This window comes from Chrysochloris asiatica, unplaced genomic scaffold, assembly GCF_000296735.1.
Source record: "Chrysochloris asiatica unplaced genomic scaffold, ChrAsi1.0 scaffold00288, whole genome shotgun sequence".
Taxonomy (NCBI): Eukaryota; Metazoa; Chordata; class Mammalia; order Afrosoricida; family Chrysochloridae; genus Chrysochloris; species Chrysochloris asiatica.
The window spans coordinates 2018685-2039619 of NW_006408806.1; the positions used below are offsets into that span (position 1 = coordinate 2018685).

The window sequence follows — 20935 nt, forward strand, 5'->3', positions numbered from 1 at the left end:
TGGCCATTTGGTTTTATATCAAAACGGTCACTTTAAATTTCCAGGAGTAGGTGTGCGTAATTGTAGATAAAACACAAGTATGAATGGGGTGAAAGCATTTATTAGTTAAAAAAAAAAAAAAAAAAAGGTTAAGATGGTTAAAATGTGTGATGCAGCAAACACTGCTCTTAGAATTGAGCCCCCAAGATAACAGAGAGAACAACTACTTCGTTTCTGAAGTTATGATGCTTAACTAGGTTGTTCGTTTTCTATTTTGTGGTTCCTTGAAACAGAGACAGCTCTTCTATGCAAACTGTTTGTTTTATTGTCACAGATACGGCAAACAAGCCTCTGCAAATCATTTTGAAGAACGCACAGGGCCCATATGGCTGGATGATGTCAGCTGCTCAGGAAAGGAAACTAGTTTCCTTCAGTGTTCCAGGGGACAGTGGGGGAGACACGACTGCAGCCACCAGGAAGATGTTGGCATCACCTGCTACCCCGGTGGTGATGGCCACAGACTCTTTCAGGGTGAGGACCCAGACATAGCATCCAAAATTCAGTTGCCATGGCACAGCTAACCACTGGTTTGAAATGTAATGGGTTTCTAGTCTTTGACCTTTTGGGGGGAAAAAAAAAGTTTACCAGTATTACAGAATTTCGGTTCCTTAAACATTTTTACTTACCCAGGATCCTGAGTTCCTCACAAAGATGTTTATAATTGTATGCATCTGAAAGGTAACTAAAGAAACTATAATGTTTATTTATTCCCTTATTCCTTGGTTGCCTGTTCTATTTTAGTTTTAATGAGCTTTAAAACAATATTAAAATTTGGAAAAATAAAGAGTGGCCACTTCTACTCTCCCATTCATTTCTTCTTTAGTCCAAGGTCCGCTGATCTTCCCCACCACTGTTTAGTAAACTCTAACATATAGTGATAAAGTAGAATTGGCCCAGAGGTTACCAAGGCAAAAAGCTTTATGGATGTAGACAGCCACATCTTTCTACCACAGAGAGGCTGGTGGGTGTGAGCTGCCTACTTTTTTTGGTTAATAGCTGATCACTTTAATCGTTTCTCACTGTGCTTGTAAATGAATCTTTCATTGGCATTTGTAGCCTACCAAACTTAATAAGATAACCCAGAAACTTGTTGGGGAGCTTTGCTACTCTCCAGTTCCAAATGTCTTCAGACTTATAGTCAGATAAAAGATAACTGACTCCTTCAACAGTCTTGAAAATTTTACAGATAAAGATCCCATCATTGGAAGTAGAGAGCATCCTTGACATTCTAAGCATCCTTTATAAATTAAACTTCTGGTGAGGAAGGTAGAATAAATATGAATAAAACATATTGAAAGAAATAGTCAAAACGCTTGCTAGACTGCAACAACAATTTCATTTTCTATCTGTATGTTCATTTTGTGTGAATGAGTGCAGATTGGTGTATACAATAACTATGGGCACACTTTACTTTTCACCTCAGGGGTTGCATCAACTGCTTTTGTTTTTGCATATTTTTTGTTGTTGTTGTGGTTGAAAATATATACAGTAGAACATATGCCAATTCATCAATTTCTACGTATACAATTTAATGACATAGACTACATTCTTCAAGTTGTTCAACCACTCTCACCCTCTTTTTTGGAATTGTTCCTCCCTTATTAGCATACACTCATTACTCCTCAGCTTTCTATCTAACCTTTTGAGTTGCTGTTGTTAACTGCACTGGATAATCCCTCTTTCAGTCTTCTGTTCTGAGACTGTGAAGTGGAAATCTTCCAGATTCTAAAATAATAAAACTTGTTGAATCAATCCCACATTGAATATTAACCATATTGCATATGTTAAGTTTGCTACCTGGAAGACAACTGCAAGGCCAACCGATTTAAAGAGGTCCATATTTGTTACTATGAGATGACACAGCAAAATATGAAAATTATTGAACAATATAATTAATATCACAGGCAAGTAAAATTTTGCTGATGATAGTGAAAAAAATGGCTATAACAATATGTTGGCAGAGAACTGCCAGAAATTCAAGCTAGATTCAGAAGAGGATATGGCACTGGGGATATAATTGTTTATATCATATGGATCTTTGTTGAAAAGAAAAAATACCAGAAAGATGTTTACTTGCACATTATTGACTATGCAAAGTTTTCAGTTGTGTTGCATGACAAGTTATGGATAATATTGCAAGGAATGGGTATTCCAGAATACTTACTTGTGCTTATCAGGAACCTGTACATGATCAAGAGGCAGTTGTTTAAATAGAACAAGGGGATACTAAATGGTTTAAAATCAGAGCTGTAGTCTTTCACCAGATTTAATGTGTATGTTGAGCAAATAATCTGAGAAACTGGATTATATGAAGAAGAATGTAGCATCAAGATAGGACAAAGAGTCATTAACAACTTGGAATATGCAGAGTATATATAAAACCTTGCTTGCTAGAAGCCAGCAAATACTTACTGATAAAGATCAAAACTACAACTTTCATATTGATTGCATCTCAATGTAAAGAAAACAAAAATCCTCACAATTAGACTAATAAATAACATCATGATAAATGGAGAAAAAAATTGAAGTTTTCAAAGACTCATTTTGCTTGGATCCACCATCAACACTCATGGAAACAGCAGTCAAGAAATCAAATGATGTATTGTATTAGGCAAATCTGCTGCACAAGACATCTTTCAAGTGTTCAAGAGCAAAAATATCAGTTTCATGCTAAAGTGGACCTTACCCAAGTCATGATATTTTCATCAGCCTCATATGTATGTGAAAATTGGACAATGACTAAAGAAGACCATAGAAGAATTGATGCATTTGAGTTGTGATACTGGAGAAGAATGTCAATAGTACCATGGACTGCCCGAAAAACAAAGAAATCCACGTTGGAAGAAATATAGCCAAAATGTTCCTTAGAAGCCAAGATGAACAGACTTCATCTCTTATTCTTCGGACATGTTTTCAGGAGGGACCTGTCCCTGGAAAAGGGCAGCATGCTTGGTAAAGTTGAGGTGCCATGAAAAAAGAGTAAGAGCACCAACGAGATGGACTGTCATAGCGGCAGGACTAATGGGCTCAGCATAACCACTGCAAGGATGACATAGGACCGGGTAGTGTTTCATTCTGTTGTGCATAGGATCAGTCACTATGAGTCAGAACCAACTCGACAGCACCCAACAACAACAAATTTAGAACCTATTTACTAAAAATGGGTACTCTCAGCCGCATGTAACAGGTATCTGGATCAAAGAGTGATCTCTTCAGATATGTTTCCTCTATACTACCAGTGACAAAATGCTAACTATGATGTGGGTTCTCAGACGGACTGTACTTAAATACATTCATATGCTTAGGACAGCTAATCTTTTCAGTTCCTCCTGAAAGTTTTTTTAATTCTAGGATTCTAGATGTATTTTGAAGTATTTAAAAAGTCAAGGGTGAGAATTACTAATAAAAAATGTGCTCATTACTGTGAACCTCTTTGGTGCTAATCTCAGTACTTTGCCTATTAACTAAAGTAATTTATCTGGAGACCATTATGTCTGATCCAAATATTCTTTTGGCATAAAATCATGTTACTATATTCTTATTCAAAAAGATCATTAGTTTCTCACTTATCAAATAGTATTGTATGCTTTAAAGATAAGCTTAGAGAAGATCATAGAATACCGACATAAATTGCAGCACTGAGGAAACCGAGGAAGGCTTCCAGGGCAAGATGGTGGAGTAGGCAGACACACAGAACAGATCCTCTAAAAAAAAGACGTGGGTGACTAAGTGAAATAAATATAAAGATTGGGATCCTGGAACTCCGAGAATCAGAGGATAGGAGAGAGAGGTGGATTGAGTGCCAACTGAAAGAGGAAGCGGAATAGGAGCAATGAGAAAGAAGGAAAATGGTCAGTCAGCTGGTGTGGAGCAGTGCACCCATTTTGAGCTTTTGGGAGTGGTTGTTGATATGCGGCCTGCATGCACAGGACAGGTTAGCTGCAGGCTGTTGAGTGCAGTTCTTCCTTGTTGCTGTCCTCTTCAGGTAGCTGGGGGAGTGGTTAGTCTCCATTCTCACCAACCCAGAAGCCAGTGTCACTCCCACCTGTGCATCCTCTGCTCTGCCTGGGATATAACGCAGCAGCAACAACAAAACAAAATAAAAAGAGGAAAGGGCGCTGTGGGTTAATGCACTGGGCTGCAAGGTCACTTTGAAATGCAAGGTCGGCAGTTCAAGCTTACCAGTTGCTCCTTGAAAACCCTATACAGGGTTGCTATGGTACCAACTAGATGACACTTAACAACAACAGTATACCTACAAACTTACAAATGAAGAGTCAATTTCTAACCACCACAGCACTTTAAGTCAAAGTTTGGGATATATAATTAAAAACGTTGTGTATTCATAGGGTTATTTCGTTTTCACAAACATTTTTTACTTAAGGTTTTATAAATAAGATATGTTATTTATAATTACAACATAGAAGGGGAGTTGGACAACAAAAATCATTCTGTCAGTATGGTCTAACTCTCCTTAAAGTAAGTAAAATAAATGGTTAAAATTAGGTTGTGAAATATTGAGTGAATTAGTTTTATAAAGCATGCAACTTGGGCTTTAAACAAACTTTTGGTTTTTATTTTGAAAGTACATGAGAAACAATCCATAAAACTACTAGGGTGGAGCATAGTGGTACAATTTTGTGTACATATATTTTCTGAAATTTGGACAAAATAGCAAAACATTAAAATTTGAAAACCTTTTTTACCTTTCTCCTCTTACAAAGAATTCTAGAATGTCAGGTATACTAAGATGAAATGCAATGTCTTATTAGTTTCAAAATATACTTCGTTTTGTGATAGCTAAAAATTTCAAATACACTTTGTTTTCCAGATTTAAATATGTGATTGTTAACATTTAATATATATGTATGTATATAGGGAGTCACTGGGCTAATGTGTCAGACTGCAAAATCGTTTGCACTGCAAGGTCAGTATTTCAAGCTCACCAACTGCTCCTTGGAAAACCTGTACAGGGTCGCTATGGGGCGGAATTGATTCGACAGCACTTAATGACAACATATATAGGGAGTCCTTTTGTGACGCTATAAGATAAGCACTGGACTACCAGGTCAGTTTGACTGGCAAGGCTGATGGCCCAACTCACCAGCTGCTCCTTTGAGTAAGAACTGACTCAATAGCACTTAACAACAACAAATATATATATATATACACACACACACACACACACACACACACACACACATTGGGAGAAATATGAGGCTTTCTGCTCCGGTAAAGATATAAGTCTCAGAAATCCTAAACTCTGTATAGGGCTTCTGAGGAGCAACAGGTGAGTTTGAACTGGCAACCTTGTGGTTCAAACCAACCTTGTGGTCAAGTACTTACCTTACTGTGCCACTCCAGGACTGTATATATATATACACATTTGCTGTTGTTGTGAAGTGTCATGGGTTTCCAAGGAGCTTCTGGTGAGTTTGAACCACCCATCTTGTGGTTCAAACCAACCTTGCATTATTATGCAGCGTCACACTAGGACTCCATATATATACATATGTGTATATATATATGGACTAAAATATTTGCTGATGAAAATCAAAGACTGCAGCCTTCTGTATGGATTACATTTCAGTGTAAAGAAAAAAATCCTCACAACTGGATCAATAAATAACATCATAAATGGAGAAAAAAATTGTAGTTGTCAGAGACTTCATTTTGCTTAGATCCACAATCAACACTCACAGAAGCAGCAGTCAAGAAACCGAACTACATAATAGATTCAGCAAATCTGCTGTATGGATTAACAAGGTGGCAACCACAATGGTTTCAAGCATAGCAACAATTGTGATGATGGCACTGGATTGGAAAATTCTCTTGTGTATAGGGTCACTATGACTCGACAGTGCCCAACAAATATATATATATAGCACTGGACTGCTAACCTTAAGGTTGGTGATTTCAAACCCTTGGGAACCCTATGAGTTGAACTGACTTGACAGCACTTAACAATAACATATATGATAATTTATGAAATCTGAATACAGCTAAACTTCACCATGTCATTGAGCTAGGAGCTGGGAAGCCACTTGGAATCCCAAGTGAGCTAACTTTTTGCTCTCTGTATCTGCTTTATTCATTTATCTCTCAGCAGGCTGACTTTCTTGGTGTTTCATGCACTACAATTAATGCCCTTTAATTACCATTTATGTCACCTCAATTCAAGCTAATAGCCAAGATTGATAGAGTCTTTTAGTCCTCACTCTAATTTTTCAAGAGAGAAAATCCTATTGATTTAACACTGATTAGGAATCCATCCTGGCCTAGTCAAGTGTGACCAGTAGAATGAATTTACATTGGGTACTGCAAATCTGTCTGTGAGTGAGGGGTCAAAAGGAGCTGCCAGACACCTCAAAAGGTCTCCTTAGAACTATACTGCAAAAATTGAGTCAGCCATATGCAGATCATTAAAAATTATCATATTTTAAAGTCACTGAACTTAAGCAGTGGAAGTGCCTTAGATTGGTGCCTGATTCATGTCTGATTTGCTATTGTTATTATAAAGACTTCATTATCCAATTTTTCAGTAAATGGGTGAAGTTAAATATTGGTGAAGTTAAATATTGACCAAGGTCATAAAGAAGTTATTTGGCAGGATGTTAATTCAAATCTCCTTTTGGTTTAGTGTTGTTTGCTCATAGTAGCCAACAGTTACTGAATGTTTACTCTGTGCATGCTCTACTTTAAAATTTTACAAATGATCTTATGTAACACAACTACTATAAGGTATTTAAGACAGTTAGCCCTCTGTTCCACATGAAGAAATTTAGGCACACTGAGGTTAAACTTACTTGCATAAAGACATAGGAAGGATTTGAACTCATGCGGTCTGATTGTGGAGCATCCATTCTTGAACTGTTTTGTATATTGATTTTTCAATTATCTGTATATGGTTCTCTATCTCAGGAAGTGATCTTGATCGGGAGTAGAAACCAGGGAGCCAACAACACTGGAGGAAACAAAGAGGAATGTTGTTGATGTTGTTATGTCCCATCGAGTCCATATCAACTCATAGCGACCCTATGCACAACAGAATGAAACATTGCTCAGTTCTGGGCTAACCTCACAATTGTTGCCACGCTTGAGCCCATTGATGCTGCCACTTGGCTAACCCATCTCACTGGGGGTCTTCCTCTTTTTCTCTGACCCTCGACCTTACCAAACATGATATCTTTCTCCGGTAACTGGTCCCTCCTGACAGCATGTCTGAAATATGAGAGATGAAGTTTGGCCATCCTGCCCTCCAAGGAGCATTCTGGCTTTACTTCTTCCAACACAGATCTGTTGGTTCTTTTGGCTGCCCATGGCACTTTCAATATTCTCTTCCAACACCATAACTCCAAAGCATAAATTCTTCTACAGTCTTCCTTATTCACTGTTGAGCTTTCACATGCGTATGAGGTTATTGAAAATACCATGGCTTGAGTCAGGTGCACCTTAGTCCTCAAGCTGACATCTTTGCTCTTCAGCACTTTAAAACTGTCTTGTGCAGCAGGTTTGCCTAATGCAATACGTCGTTGGATTTCTTGACTGCTGCTTCCATGAGTATTGATGGTTGTTTCAAGAAGAATGAAGTCCTTGACAACTTCAGTCTTTTCTCCATTGATAAGAATGTTGTTTATTGGTCCAGTGGTGAGGATTTTTTGTTTTCTTTACATTGAGATGCAATCCATACTGAAAGCTGTGCTCTTTGATCTTCATCAGTAAGTATTTTAAGTTATTGAAGGATTATCTGGGGAAAATATTGAATGATGCAGAAAGCATCAAAAGAATATGGAAGGACTACACAGTCACTGTACCAAAAGGAAATAGTTGATGTTCAAAGAACAAGACACCAGGAATTGATGGAATACAAATTGAAATCTTTCAAGAAAGTGAGGTGGCACAGGAGACACTCACTCATCTCTGCCAAGTAATTTGGAAGACAACTATCTGACCAACTGATTGGAAGAGATCCATATTTATGCTCATTCTAAAGAGAGATGGCCCAACAGAATGTGGAAATCATTAGACAATATCTTTGATATCTCATGTGAGTAAAGTTTTACTAAAAGTAATACAGAAATGGCTGCAAGCATACATTGACAGAGAACTTCCAGAGGTTCAAGCCGGATTCAGAAGAGGACATAGCATTGCTGATATCTGATGGATCTTGGCTGAAAGCAGAAAATACCAGAAAGTTGTTTTCCTGTGCTTTATTGACTACATAAAGGCTTTCAATTGTGTGGATCACAAAGAGGAATAGAGAAGTAAAATTGGGTCAGAAAAGTAAAAGTAAGATGTGACTGTCTTGCCAACAATATTCCCTTTCAGTTAACAAATACCCATGTACTAATCACTTAACATTGACTTAAACATATGTTAGATAATATTTTGTTCCTTAGCTGTCAACTTTCATCTACATAGTGGTTCAGGATATTGGGTTCTCGAGGTTCTTTAACCATGTTTCATTTTACTCCCTAAATCCTTACCAATAAAGCTTGGAGGCCCAGAAACTGGAGACTCTTCTGTTGTTGTAAGTGCCATGGAATCAGTTTCAATTCACAGCCACCCTGTGGTTCAAACTGACCTTGCGATCCAGCCCTTGTCTTACAGCGTCTAGTAACTAGGAAACCAAAAGTATGTAAGCCATAGTGAGGGCTTTCAGTTAAGCGCCATCACATTTATTGATATCGATAGACTATATGAAACTACAAAAAACTATATGCTTAATTAGAAAAACTTCAATTTTCTTGAGATCAGTTTTTCAACTTTTAAGTCTAATGGCTTAATTAAGCACTTTCCTTGAAACCGGTGGTAAATAGGAAGCTTAGAGAGAAAATGTACTATTAGTTTTCTTCGTTTTTCTACCCGCTCCTTCACAGCCATTTTTCATGGCTACGTTTGAGCTCATTGATGCAGCCACTGTGCCAATTCTCTTTTTTGCTAGCCACCTACGTTACCAAGCATGATGTCCTTCTCATGGGACTGGTCCCTCCTGATAACATGTGCAAAGTACATGAGACAAAGTTTCATCATCTTTGTTTAGTTATAAGGAACATTCTGGCTGTATTTTTCCAAGACAGATTTGTTTGTTTACCTGACAGTTCATAGTATTATGTTTAATTTTCTTTGCCATGCTATATTAAAATATCATAAATTCAAAGGCATCAATTCTTCTTCTGTTTTTCTTCATTCATTGACACAGACATTAGACCTTAAATTACCCATGCATGCCAAGGGTATATTTATCTGTTTCTTCCTGAAAATCTTAGCTTTGGAGGATACATTTCAGCTATGTTCATAGATGAAACAAAAACCAGCTCTAGTTATTGTTCTTTTACTATTTAGAAGTTAGTGGCAAGATAATTCACAATTTTATGTGGGTTAACTGTTGAGCTACTAACCAAAAGGTCAGCAGGTTGAACCCACCAACTGCTCAATGGAAGAAACATGTGGCAGTATTTTCCCCTCAAGATTTATAGTCTTGGAAACCCTATGGAGCAGTTCCACTCTGTCCTACAGACTTGTATGAGTCACAATGAACTTGGAGGCTTTATTCATTCTTGAGTTCATTCAACAGCTATTGCATGTCCTCTGTGTGTCAGATGCTGTTCTAAGTGTGGGAGATACAAAGTTGAGCAAGATGAGGCACTTTGACCTTCTGGCTTCCAAACATATTGAAAAAGTGAATACAATTCTTTATTGATAACCCTTTTCTCTGAAAAAACTTACTGAGGAGTCTGGCTACTGGCTCAAACTTGCCTGACCATTGTTGTTGTTGTTAAGTGCCGTTGAGTCATAGTGTTTCCAAACATGTCTGACCACAGACGATTACAAAAGCTTTACCTGGCAAGTCTGAGGGAGAGCTGCCCTCCCCAATCAGACTTGATGCACAGCCAGTGAACTGCAGTTTCTGAGGGGAGTTGTAGCCAAGGGCTCACCTTATGCCCACCCTAGCCCATGTTCCTTTACATATCTGCATTCCTAGACCAGGTGCCTGCAAACTGAAGCCTTTCTCAGGCTCCCGCCTAAAACCTGATGAAGAATCAGGGGGAAGGAAGGAACTTGAAAACACTTTTCCCCACACTGACTCAGAACTCAGTGCTTTCCATTCCTAGCCCTTCCCCCTCACTCTCCTCACTGGCTCTGGGGCCCATAAAACTGGGAACCTTTTGTTCAGGGCTCCCTCAGCAGTGAGATGGGGACCCAGGTTTATGCTGATCCACCTGACCCTTTTCTGAGTACTATTCCTGGGGAAATATGAACAGTGGGAGCTGGTGTCTTGATTTCTCTTGCTTACTATCTCAGCAAGTGATTAAAGGCTTGGTTATTACTTTCATTTTGTCTCAGTATCTGAATCCAACAGCTCAGCTCAGCTCATCACTTCTCTCCAGATCAGGTCAGTTCCCTCACTGTTATTGCCCAGCTGATTTTGTTGCTAATTTTTTAAAAAAGTAAGAAAAGTGATTGTATTCCGTAGTCTCTTATGCTTAGCATCAGTTTGCTTGTTTTGACTTTTTAAATATTTTTGAATCATGCCAGGTTTTCCTATCAGGCTGATGGATGGAGAAAATAAGAAAGAAGGACGAGTAGAAGTCTTTATCAATGGCCAGTGGGGAACAATTTGTGATGATGGTTGGACGGATAAGGATGCAGCTGTGATCTGCCGACAGCTTGGTTACAAGTAAGGAAACCTTAATTATTTGCGATAGTTACCTGATGAACTTTTCTTTTCTTTTTTAATGAGTTATTTCTTACCTAGAATTAAAATCTAGCATTCAATTGAACTGTGGGTTAATGCACCGGATTGCAAGGCTAGTGGTTCAAGCTAACCACCTGCTCCTCAGAAACTATACAGGGTCCTATGATTCCGAATCACTTGACAACACTTAACAACAACGACATTCAATTGAAACAATGGAAAAATGCTGATTTGAATCAGAATTATAAAGAAGTACTAAGTAGAGTCTGAATACCATCAAGAAAATACAGAAGTAAAGTAGGAACCTGAATACCACCAAGAAAGTAGAGTTGGGAGCAGAGCACAAGAACCTGGGATCCTTGTGCTGAAAGTATTTTAGACCCAAAGGTCAAGACACATGGAGATCTCCAAGGAATGCTGGGTCCACAGATGTTTGAAAGGAGACTAGGAACAGAGAGAAAGTTTTTCCTTATAGCTGACATCCTGAATTCATATTTCTAGACGGTGCTGTAGGGTAAACACTGGACTGCTAACCTCAAGGTTGAGGCAGTTCAAACCCAATAGTTGCTCCTCGGAAACCCTATACGGGTTCACTGTGAGTCAGAACCAACTGGACGGCATTTAACAACAACAACAAATCATGTTTATTTAAAGTTTTCTATCTTCTCATAAGAAATATACATTATGTCACATAAGAAATGTAGCTGTTAGTCTAATAATGCTTACTACTAATAATACTGCTTTCCTTAGCTAAATAAATTCACTTTTTCTCTGTGATTTATGTCATGACAGTCTACCTAGCATTTTAAGAAACTCTTCAGATAGAGATTGAAATTATATCTGTATCCTCACTCTATTCCTGAGTATATGAAGAAAATTAAGTAATGGCATTTAAATGGAAACACATTTTTAGAATTGAAGTGCCATCTATTATCAAGAGATTTAGAAGCCACTGCTCATATGCTTTGTATTTCAGGAACTTCTTCAGTCTTTATGAATTAGGCCTGGGTTCCAGGAAGCCTCAGGCTTTCCACAAATCTTCATCTGATTGCCTCACAACAACACACTGTCGGTCCAGGTCAGCTGTCTTGTAACTCCAGCAATGGATGAATCGCCAGGTTATCCATAAGCATTCCCAATCTTTTACCCATCTCAGAGTGAATTTTAAAAGTTAGACTGTAGGACAGAATTTTTTAAATATTAGAGAAATGAGGCCTTTCTTTTTGTTTTCAACTTGATCACAGAGCACAAGAGTTAGAGTATTTTTTTTCCTCCATCTGACCATGTCCTCTTTTGCTGAAAAGACTTCTATTACTGTATAATAAATTAGAGAAAGCTTGGGAGCAGGTGGAGAAACTCATGATAGGTGTATGTTTTGGGCTTCTATCCATTCTGCTCATGTGGGTGTAGGACTTCCAGTGCTTAAAATGGTTAAGTAATCAGCTACTAACTAATTGCCCATTGGCTGTTCAAATCCACCCAAAAGCACCTCAGAAGAAAGTCTACTCTCGGAGGTCAGAGTCATGAAAACTCTATGAAACACAGTTCTCCTCTGACACACATGGAATTTCTATGAATTGGAATTGATTCAATGACAGTTGGTTTTGCCTTTTCATTTGGGTGTGTCTCCACTCAGAACCACTTTAATTGGTAGGTCCCACCCACCCTCAAATGTATTGTTTATCTTACATATATGATCACAGTTTAAGCTCAATTTGATGACTCTGAAGTCTGTGTCCTGTCCTACCTCTTCTGAAGGTCAAGGCTGAAGAGACTGCATGTGGCTGCAAATGAATCAGTCTGCTCAAAAGCCTGAAAATATAGTGCTGATCTCCATTCTGTGATCCAAGCCAGAATTTTGACCATGGGACCAGGTTACAGTAACCTGTGATCTCAGCTCCAGCTTCTGTGGCAGCTGTGGCCCTAACCTAGCGCAAGTGAGATGGCATCAGAGATCCTCCAAATCACAAATCACCTTTTAAAGAAAATAGTTCATATGTTCTGGTGTGACACTATAGGATAAACATTCGACCATAAGTTTGGTTTGAACTGCAAGACTGTAGGTTCAAATTCACCAGCTGCTCAACAGAAACCCTACACAGGGTTGCTATGAGTTGGAATTGACTCTAAGGCACTTAACAATGAACACGAAGTTCATATGCAAACCATGGAGTTACAGAGGTTAACGGTAGTAAACAAAGCTTTAAAACATTTAATGAATTTTCTATCTTTTTCTGAAATTCTAGCTAGTGCTTGAAATAAATAGCTGTAAGAATTGTGATATAATCGTAAAGGAAAGAAAGATGAGCCATATGGAAGAAAATAATCATTTATATTAGGTTTAGTAAAAATTTGTTTCCTTAATATTGTGAATTAGTATGAGTCATTACATGTTCCAATCTCTGTTCTTGCCAATCAGATTGAATTTGATGGACACGAATAATTGGCAAACATCATTAATATAAAATTTAAAAGTTAAAATTAAATGCACTTTTTAAAAACCCAGGCTTTGAGCCCCACCATGAGTAGCTATTCACCTTACTCCTTTCTTTGGTAAGTTCTCTTTGAAAAATAGTGACTGTGTTGTAGCTATCATGCCAAAGAGAATTGTCAGTGTTTATTGGTGTGGTGTGTAATTATACCTAGTCATGTGCTTGGTTGGTTATGATGTATTTGAGCAGCAGATAGATGTGGGAGAAAATTTTACCTCTTACTGGCTGAGTGGCATTCGTGATGATGCTATTTTTCTGAGCCTTAGTTTTCTTTTCTATAATATGTATGAAAATATTACTACTCAGAAGATTATGAAGTTTAAGCTAATGTACATAAATTGTCTAGCTATAAAACATTATATCCTTGATTATTTTTCATATATATCTTCTGCTTATAAAACAAACACCACAACTGTGTGGCTTTTAAGAACAGCAATATATTTTCTCAGAGTTCTGGAAGCTAAAGGTCTAAATCAGGGTGTTGGCCATATTTGGTAGCCTTGGGCATTCCTTGGTTTCTTGGCTTGCAGGCAGTTCTCTTATGGTGTCTGTCTTCCCCAATTTGTGCAAACATCTGTGTCTAATCTGTTCTTTTTATAACTCAGAAGTAATCAGGTTTTGGACACATGCTACACTGGTATGACCTTATTAACGTAACAAAGAAAATCCAATAGAGTTACATCTAAGGTTTACTCTGGTATGGGATTTCAGATTTCAACATATCTTTTGGGGAGACATAATTCAATCTGTAACATTAAGTTGATCTTAAATGTTAATTTAAGATCATGTAATATGTTGTTTCTATGCAGAAAACATTTTTATTTTTAAAGCATTTCTATTTTAATTCTAAATGTTTAATTCAGAGTTTGATTTTGGCTACTCAGATTCTATAAGGGGGCTTAAAAAAGTTCATGGAAAAATGGAATGAAAATATAATAGAATTTTTCCATGAACGTTTTGAAGCATCCTCATGCTATTTTTTGCAGTTTTAAACCTAGTTGTAATTTCAGTTGGTTTATTGCCAATGGGTTGATAATTTGTGATACAGATTTTCAGTTTTCATAATTGGGTTGTAACAGATTTTCAGCCGTAGAGGAAGGTAGGGAGAGTCTACATTAGATGCATAAATTAAGTTGATTATTTGCCATTTCTTTTGCTTACTTTTATCACTTCTTCCTTGCTTAGAATAAAACTATGCTTTTTGTTTGTACATTGCATTCTCAGTGAATTTCTTTACCTCAAATCAGCCATTAAAAGATACTGCTATTTGAGACTGGTTTCTTGGCCATGATTTTGTTTTCTTTTATTTTTAGTGGAGGTGATCCAGCAAATCAAATATCTGTGGAAATATGAAGGGAAAGAAAGATTGGCATCAAACTTGATCACCAACTTATGTGTCTCAGCTGTGTTTAAGGCGAGAAAAGTTTCTAAACCTGTTTATCAGTTTATTTCTACTTTGGTTTCTTTCCACATTTTTCATAGCTTTTTATTTATCATCATTTTGTCCATTTTATATTCAACTCAAAAGTCAAATCTAGATTACAAACAATCTAGATGAAATAACTGAAGTTGGTATCAATTTTCAATAGTACTTCTATAATAATTATCAGAAAAAATGAAAAGATTTTACTTCATAATACAATACATTGTAAATAAAATCCCTTAGTAAGTATGCATTACCAGCAGTTGTAACAGATTGGATAACCCATCTTTTAGTCAATATCTGTGCTACCTATAATTTGTTATCAGATTATATTTAAATGAGATATGTGATCAATCTAAATACACTGAAATCTTTTTTTTTAAAATCATTTCTCACTGTATTGAAATGAGATTTTATATTAGAATATATATATATTTGTAAACAGGCATGTGATGAGAACAGGTGATCTTTTCCTCCATGTCTACTTTGAATTATTAAAATATTTTCATACCTTTGTAAAAATTTTTCATTCAGAAAATTTATGCGCTGTTAAAAGGCTTTAGCCTTATTTAATAACAGTTCTAGATATCTGCCCTGAGCCAACTGTATCATACTAGAGGATTAGTTTTGGAAACATTGAGAATCAAAATAGTATTACAAGGTATTTCAAAATGGGAAATACAGAAAAGAAGTATAAAACACAGGAAGTCTGAATAGTAATTAATGCAGCTATGCTTAGAAGAAACAGCAAAATAAAATGCATTATTTAATTATGTATTATTACACAATGTCTGACAAAGTTTAGCATCTGAAGGTACTATATTTAAAGAGTTGATAGAGCATGAGTTGAAATCAATGAAATTAATTGAGATACATTAAATAGCCATGATGGAAATTTCATTTTACTTGTGTAAATCTATTAGTATATGTTTCAATATGACATTGTCCTTGAACTGCATATTTATTAGCACAGTGTCCTTGAAAGGAAATACAAAATGGTGTACCTTTACCATCCTAGTAGATATGGAATCCTTGTATTGTGCTACAAGATAAGCACTGCACTGCTAACCAGAAGATCATCAGTTCAAAACCACCAGCCACTTCTCAGATCCTTATAAAGGGGTCACTATGAGTTGGAACTTAACAGCAACAGTAACATTTAAGTGTGTTTAATTTTTATCTTGAGTCCTGGTGTGGCACTGTGGGTTAATGTGCCAGACTGCAAAGTCATTTGAACTACAAGGTCGGCAGTTCAAGCTCACCAGCTGCTCCTTGGAAACCCTATACAAGGTCACTATGGGTCAGAATTGACTCGACGGCACTTGACAACAACAACAACAATTTCTATCTTGGAATCCTGGTGTGGTACTGTAGGATAAGCACTGGACCGCAAGGTTGACTTGATCTGAAAGGTCAGTGGTTCAAACTCACCAGTCCCTCCTCTGAAACCCTATACATGTTTATCTTACACTTAAGTCTCTGCAAAGTATTTAATTCCTGGAAAGTTTTTATGTGACGCTTAAAATAAAACAGTCATCTCACTCTCATAATTATATCCAGTGGGATATAAATATCATAATAATTTGATACTGTCCATCATTCTTTAAGGAGCCCTTGACCTCAAGAGGTCAAGGTTCAAAACCACCAGCTTCTCCTTGGGAAAAAGATGTAGCCATCTGCTTATACAAGATTTACAGCCTTGGAAACGCTAGGGGGCAACTGTACTCTGACCTATAGGGATCTGCCATGAGTCGTTTGGTTTATCATCCATTTAATAAGATATATGAACAAAAATTTCTTTGACTTTCAGAAATTTTACATAAGTTACTTTTTCTCTGAAATTGTGTTTTGAACTTTCTTCCGCCATGTTGTTGTTGTTAAGTACCGATAAGTTGGTTCCAACTCATAGCGACCCGTTTTAGGGTTTCTGAGGAATGACTGGTGAGTCTGAAACAGCTGATCTTGCTATTCAAACCAACTTTGCAGTCCAGTGCATTGACCTGCAGTGCCATTCTAATATACTGTAATTCCATAAAAATGTGTTTATGTGTGTGTATTTATAGCTAGCCCCTGTACTCCTTAGAAAGTCGTCATCTACTCCTAGGAATACTTGGCACCCACTTTTCAGAGCCTGTTCTTTCATTGAAATCTTAGCTATGAATTACTGGATGCCTGTAACCCAGTGAGTAGCCTTATTTTTCATATAGACAGTATAATCTTTGGAGTCCTGGTGTGATGCTGTAGGATGTTGCTGTTGTTTGGTAAGTGCCTTCAAGTCAGTTCTGACTCATAGCCACCCTATATAAGGTTTCTGAGGAGCAGCTGATAAATTTGAACCTCGTAGTTCAAACTAACCTTGTGGTGCAGTGCATTATCCCACAACGGCACACTGCTAACCACAAAAACAGTGGTTCAAACCCACCAGTCACTTTTTGGAAACCCTATCAGAGTTGCCATAGGTTGAAACCCACTTGATGGCACATAACAGTAACAATGTAGTCTTTAGTGGTCAAAACATATTCACTACTTAATTGAGAGTGCTTTTATTTAATCATGTATTAGTCAAAATGGTTTCTACTTGTTGATTTATCTAAAATGGTGTGCTCTTTTTCCTTTGTAAATTAGTTGATAAATTATTAAGAAATACCCTCTTTATAAACGAATGCATCTAACTTTATTTTCCGTGTTTATTTCTACTAGCCATCTGATTTTATGCTATTTAGTATACTTTATTGCATGATCCCTATTTATTGTGTCTGTTCTTTATGTAAGCTTCTGGTGTTTAATTTGCAAGATCAGTCCAATTATTTATTTTCTTCTTTTTTTTCTCTCTGGTGGTTTGGAAGCTCAGCAACCTCTTATTATTTGACTGGCACTGCTCTTTAAAATCTTTAGAAAACACACTGAAACATGTTTTCTTACCAATTTACAAAGTTATTATCTGCAACTTTCTTTTCCTGAAAAAGATCAAAACATTCAGCATATTTCATTTAGTTTCTACCTCCACCCACCCTCTCTCCCAGGACTGGTGGAAATAATCTGGAATTTTGTTTTCAAAATACTCTAATTAAAAATTTTTTAAATTATGTTAATTTACATTTTAAATTACTTTGCACATCATCAGCAATGATTTCTCTTTTTTTTTTTGGTAAGATTAAATAAATCATTTCTGGCAATTCAATTGAGGAAAAGGAGAGAACATGCAAATAAACAGAAAAAAAAGAAAAGGAATATAAGACTAGGTATACCTGAGGTAAAAAAAAAATCATAGAATCTCATGACCTGGCTTCTACTGATAAATATAGAAATCTAGATGAAATGTACTACTATTTACCAGACTGTACATTTTCAACAAAAATACAATTATCCATATTGATATAGGAGTCAACTTGACTATGTATATTACCACAGAGAAATTACTCTGATTTTTAACTACTCTTTAAAACACAATTTCCTGAGTTGTATAAATTATTGCAGAGCTAAGAAACAGATGGAAATCTTCCAGTCATATTATGAGGCTAATATTACTCTGATTTTAAGACTACACAAAGTAAGTACAGACACAAAAAAAGAAAACTATACCTAATCGCATGAATCTACATACAAAACTTCTAAATAATGCATTAGCAAAATGTAGTATAAAGGTTGCAAGCAGAGCTCATTGCAGAGATGAAAGACTGGTTCAAATTAAGGTATTCAATTAGTATAATTCACAGTGTCATCTATAAATAAAAACAAACATGATCATCTCAACAGTGGTAAAAAGTTAGGAAATCAATACTCCTTCCTCATGTCTCTTAGAAAGTTGATAATAAATAAAACTATCTTAATTTAATAATCAGAAATAAACATCAAATATGAATAAAACAGGAGTCCTGGTGTGGCACTGTAGGATAAGTACTAGAATGAAAGGTCAGTTTAAATCTGAATGTCGGTGGTTCAAATTCACCAGCCATACCTTGGAAACCTTATACAAGGTCACTATGAGTCAGAACCGACTTGGTAGCCCTTAACAACAGCAACAATGAAATGAATAAAAAGGACATCTGCTATCAATGCAATGATTTAGCATTGTTGGTTAATAATTAGAAATTGATATATCATTCTATATAAGAATTCTTACTAAAAGGGGGATAATGCAGAATGGAATTTTAAATTCTCACAGACTGCAGACTTCCTGGAGCCATGCAGGCTGGATGAACCCCTGAAACTATTGCCCTGAGATAATCCTTAAACATTAAACCAAAACTATCCCTTGAAGCCTTCTTAAAACCAAGCAGTAACTTAGCTTAACTAATAAAAGATACCTGCTTTGAGCATTATGCTCTTTTAAGGAATACCTATATGGGATTATATTGATAACAGCAACTTGAAAGATTAGATAGGAAATGTAAGGGGCAGTGAATTTATGTAGATGAGGAAGGAACAACTCAGAAATATGCGTGAGAATGGTTGCACTATTTGAAGAATGCAATTGATGTTACTAAATGGTATATGTGTGAACTGTTGAACTGGTATATATTTTCCTGTGTACAGTCTCAGCAATAACAACATGAATAAAATTTAAAAGGAGATAGAATTGAGGTATTAGTATTGAAAAGGAACAGTCAGAATTGTTCTCTGAATAATATGATTGATTGTGCAACCAGAAAACTCAAGAGAACCAACTGAAAAGACATTAGAAGAAGTATTTATTAATGTAACACAATAAAATAAATATTTTAAGGAAATTAAGTGTTTCTTATCTACAAAACTTCACAATTTTAAAAACAAACAATAAAAAAATACCAAGAATAACCTTTAGTTTTCAAGAGCTGATGTGACCTATATAAAAACAATAAAAAAATTCTAAGAATAACCTTTAGTTTTCAAAGCTAGAAGACCTAATAAGTGGAGAGGCATACCACTATCCTGATAATATGTGCATTAAATGCTATTACAATTTAAAAAATCTTTTTCTCTTGGTGTGTGCATGGAGTAGAAAGGAAAACTCAACTTTCAAATTCATCTTACGTACAGTTTTGACCATATGCTATTGTTGTGTTGTTGTTAAATGCTTTTGAGTCGGTTCCAACCCATAGCAACCCTGTAGAGAGTTTCCAAGGAGCGGCTGGTGTGCTTGAACCACTGACCTTGTGGTTCAAATTGACCTTGCAGTTCAGCACATTAACAGCGCCACACCAAGATATTGGTGTTGTTATTGTTGTTGCTGAATGCTGTTGAGTTGGTTCCGACCCATAGCAACCCCGTATAGGGTTTCCAAGGAGCAGACGGTGAGCTTGAGCTGCCACCCGTGCAATTCAAATGACTTTGCAGTTAAGCGCCTTAACCCACAGCACCAGGACTCCAGGAAGAGGCAAATAGGTCACTGACATCGACTGTAGCAAGTGGCTCGCAAGCATGGCTGCACATTAAAATCACTAACTGTTGGTAGTTTTTATCCTATTTGACTCCATTTCTTGGAGATCCCTAATTCCAGATGCAGAGACTTAATATAAGAAAAAAATCTTTGCTCAACCTCATTACCACAGATTCTACTTTAATTGATGTAAAGTAAGGCTCATGATTTGCTATATTTAAAAATCTCCCTTATCTGATAATAATATATAGCCAAAGTTACAAAATATTGAATTATTGAGACCAGCATATGACCTGTGTACATACAGAATGATATGTAAAATTTAAAAGAAAGCTTTTAAATTCGCAGATAAGGTTCTTGGATAATTCGATACAAGTTTAAGACACAAAAAATAACAAATTTGCCACTAATGCTAACCAAAAATAAATTGCAGATGTATACTTCCCTTCCAAAGACTCACCCCGAAAGTGGTCATATATATGAAGAAACTTAAAAATGTTTATATTTGTTAGCCAAAATGTCTACTGCTGGGAGGAAATATAAGTTTTATATATAAGGAAGATATAATTGTAAAAAAACCATGAGACTTTTAAAGCAACCTAAATGTTCAACAGTAGAAAAATGAATTACGATTGTTTTTACACCAAAGATTTATGTAGAACTGCTGTTACTAAATGCAGTTGAGTCAGTTCCGTATAGGGTTTCCAAGGCGTGGCTGGTGAGTTTACATCGCCAACCTCGTGGTTCAAACTAACCTTGTGGACCTTCTTAAATAAGTGTAATACTAAGTCCCACCTCTGATGCTGTTGTTGTTAGATGCCAACGAGTCGGTACTGCCTCATTGTTGCTGTTGTTATGTGCCGTGGAGTCGGTTCCAACTCATAGTGACCCTGCACAGGGTTTCCGAGGCTGTTACTCTTTAC

At 36.5% G+C, this 20935-nt stretch overlaps 1 protein-coding gene across 1 annotated transcript in view; it reads left to right on the plus strand.

Moving 5' to 3' along the window:
* Positions 1–20935, plus strand: part of PRSS12 (protease, serine, 12 (neurotrypsin, motopsin)) — a 168091-nt gene that overhangs the window by 90636 nt on the left and 56520 nt on the right. The window contains exons 7-8 of the mRNA XM_006874595.1: positions 314–510; positions 10579–10720. Coding sequence (XP_006874657.1) covers positions 314–510; positions 10579–10720 — 339 coding nt within the window. The remainder of the gene's footprint in view (positions 1–313; positions 511–10578; positions 10721–20935) is intronic.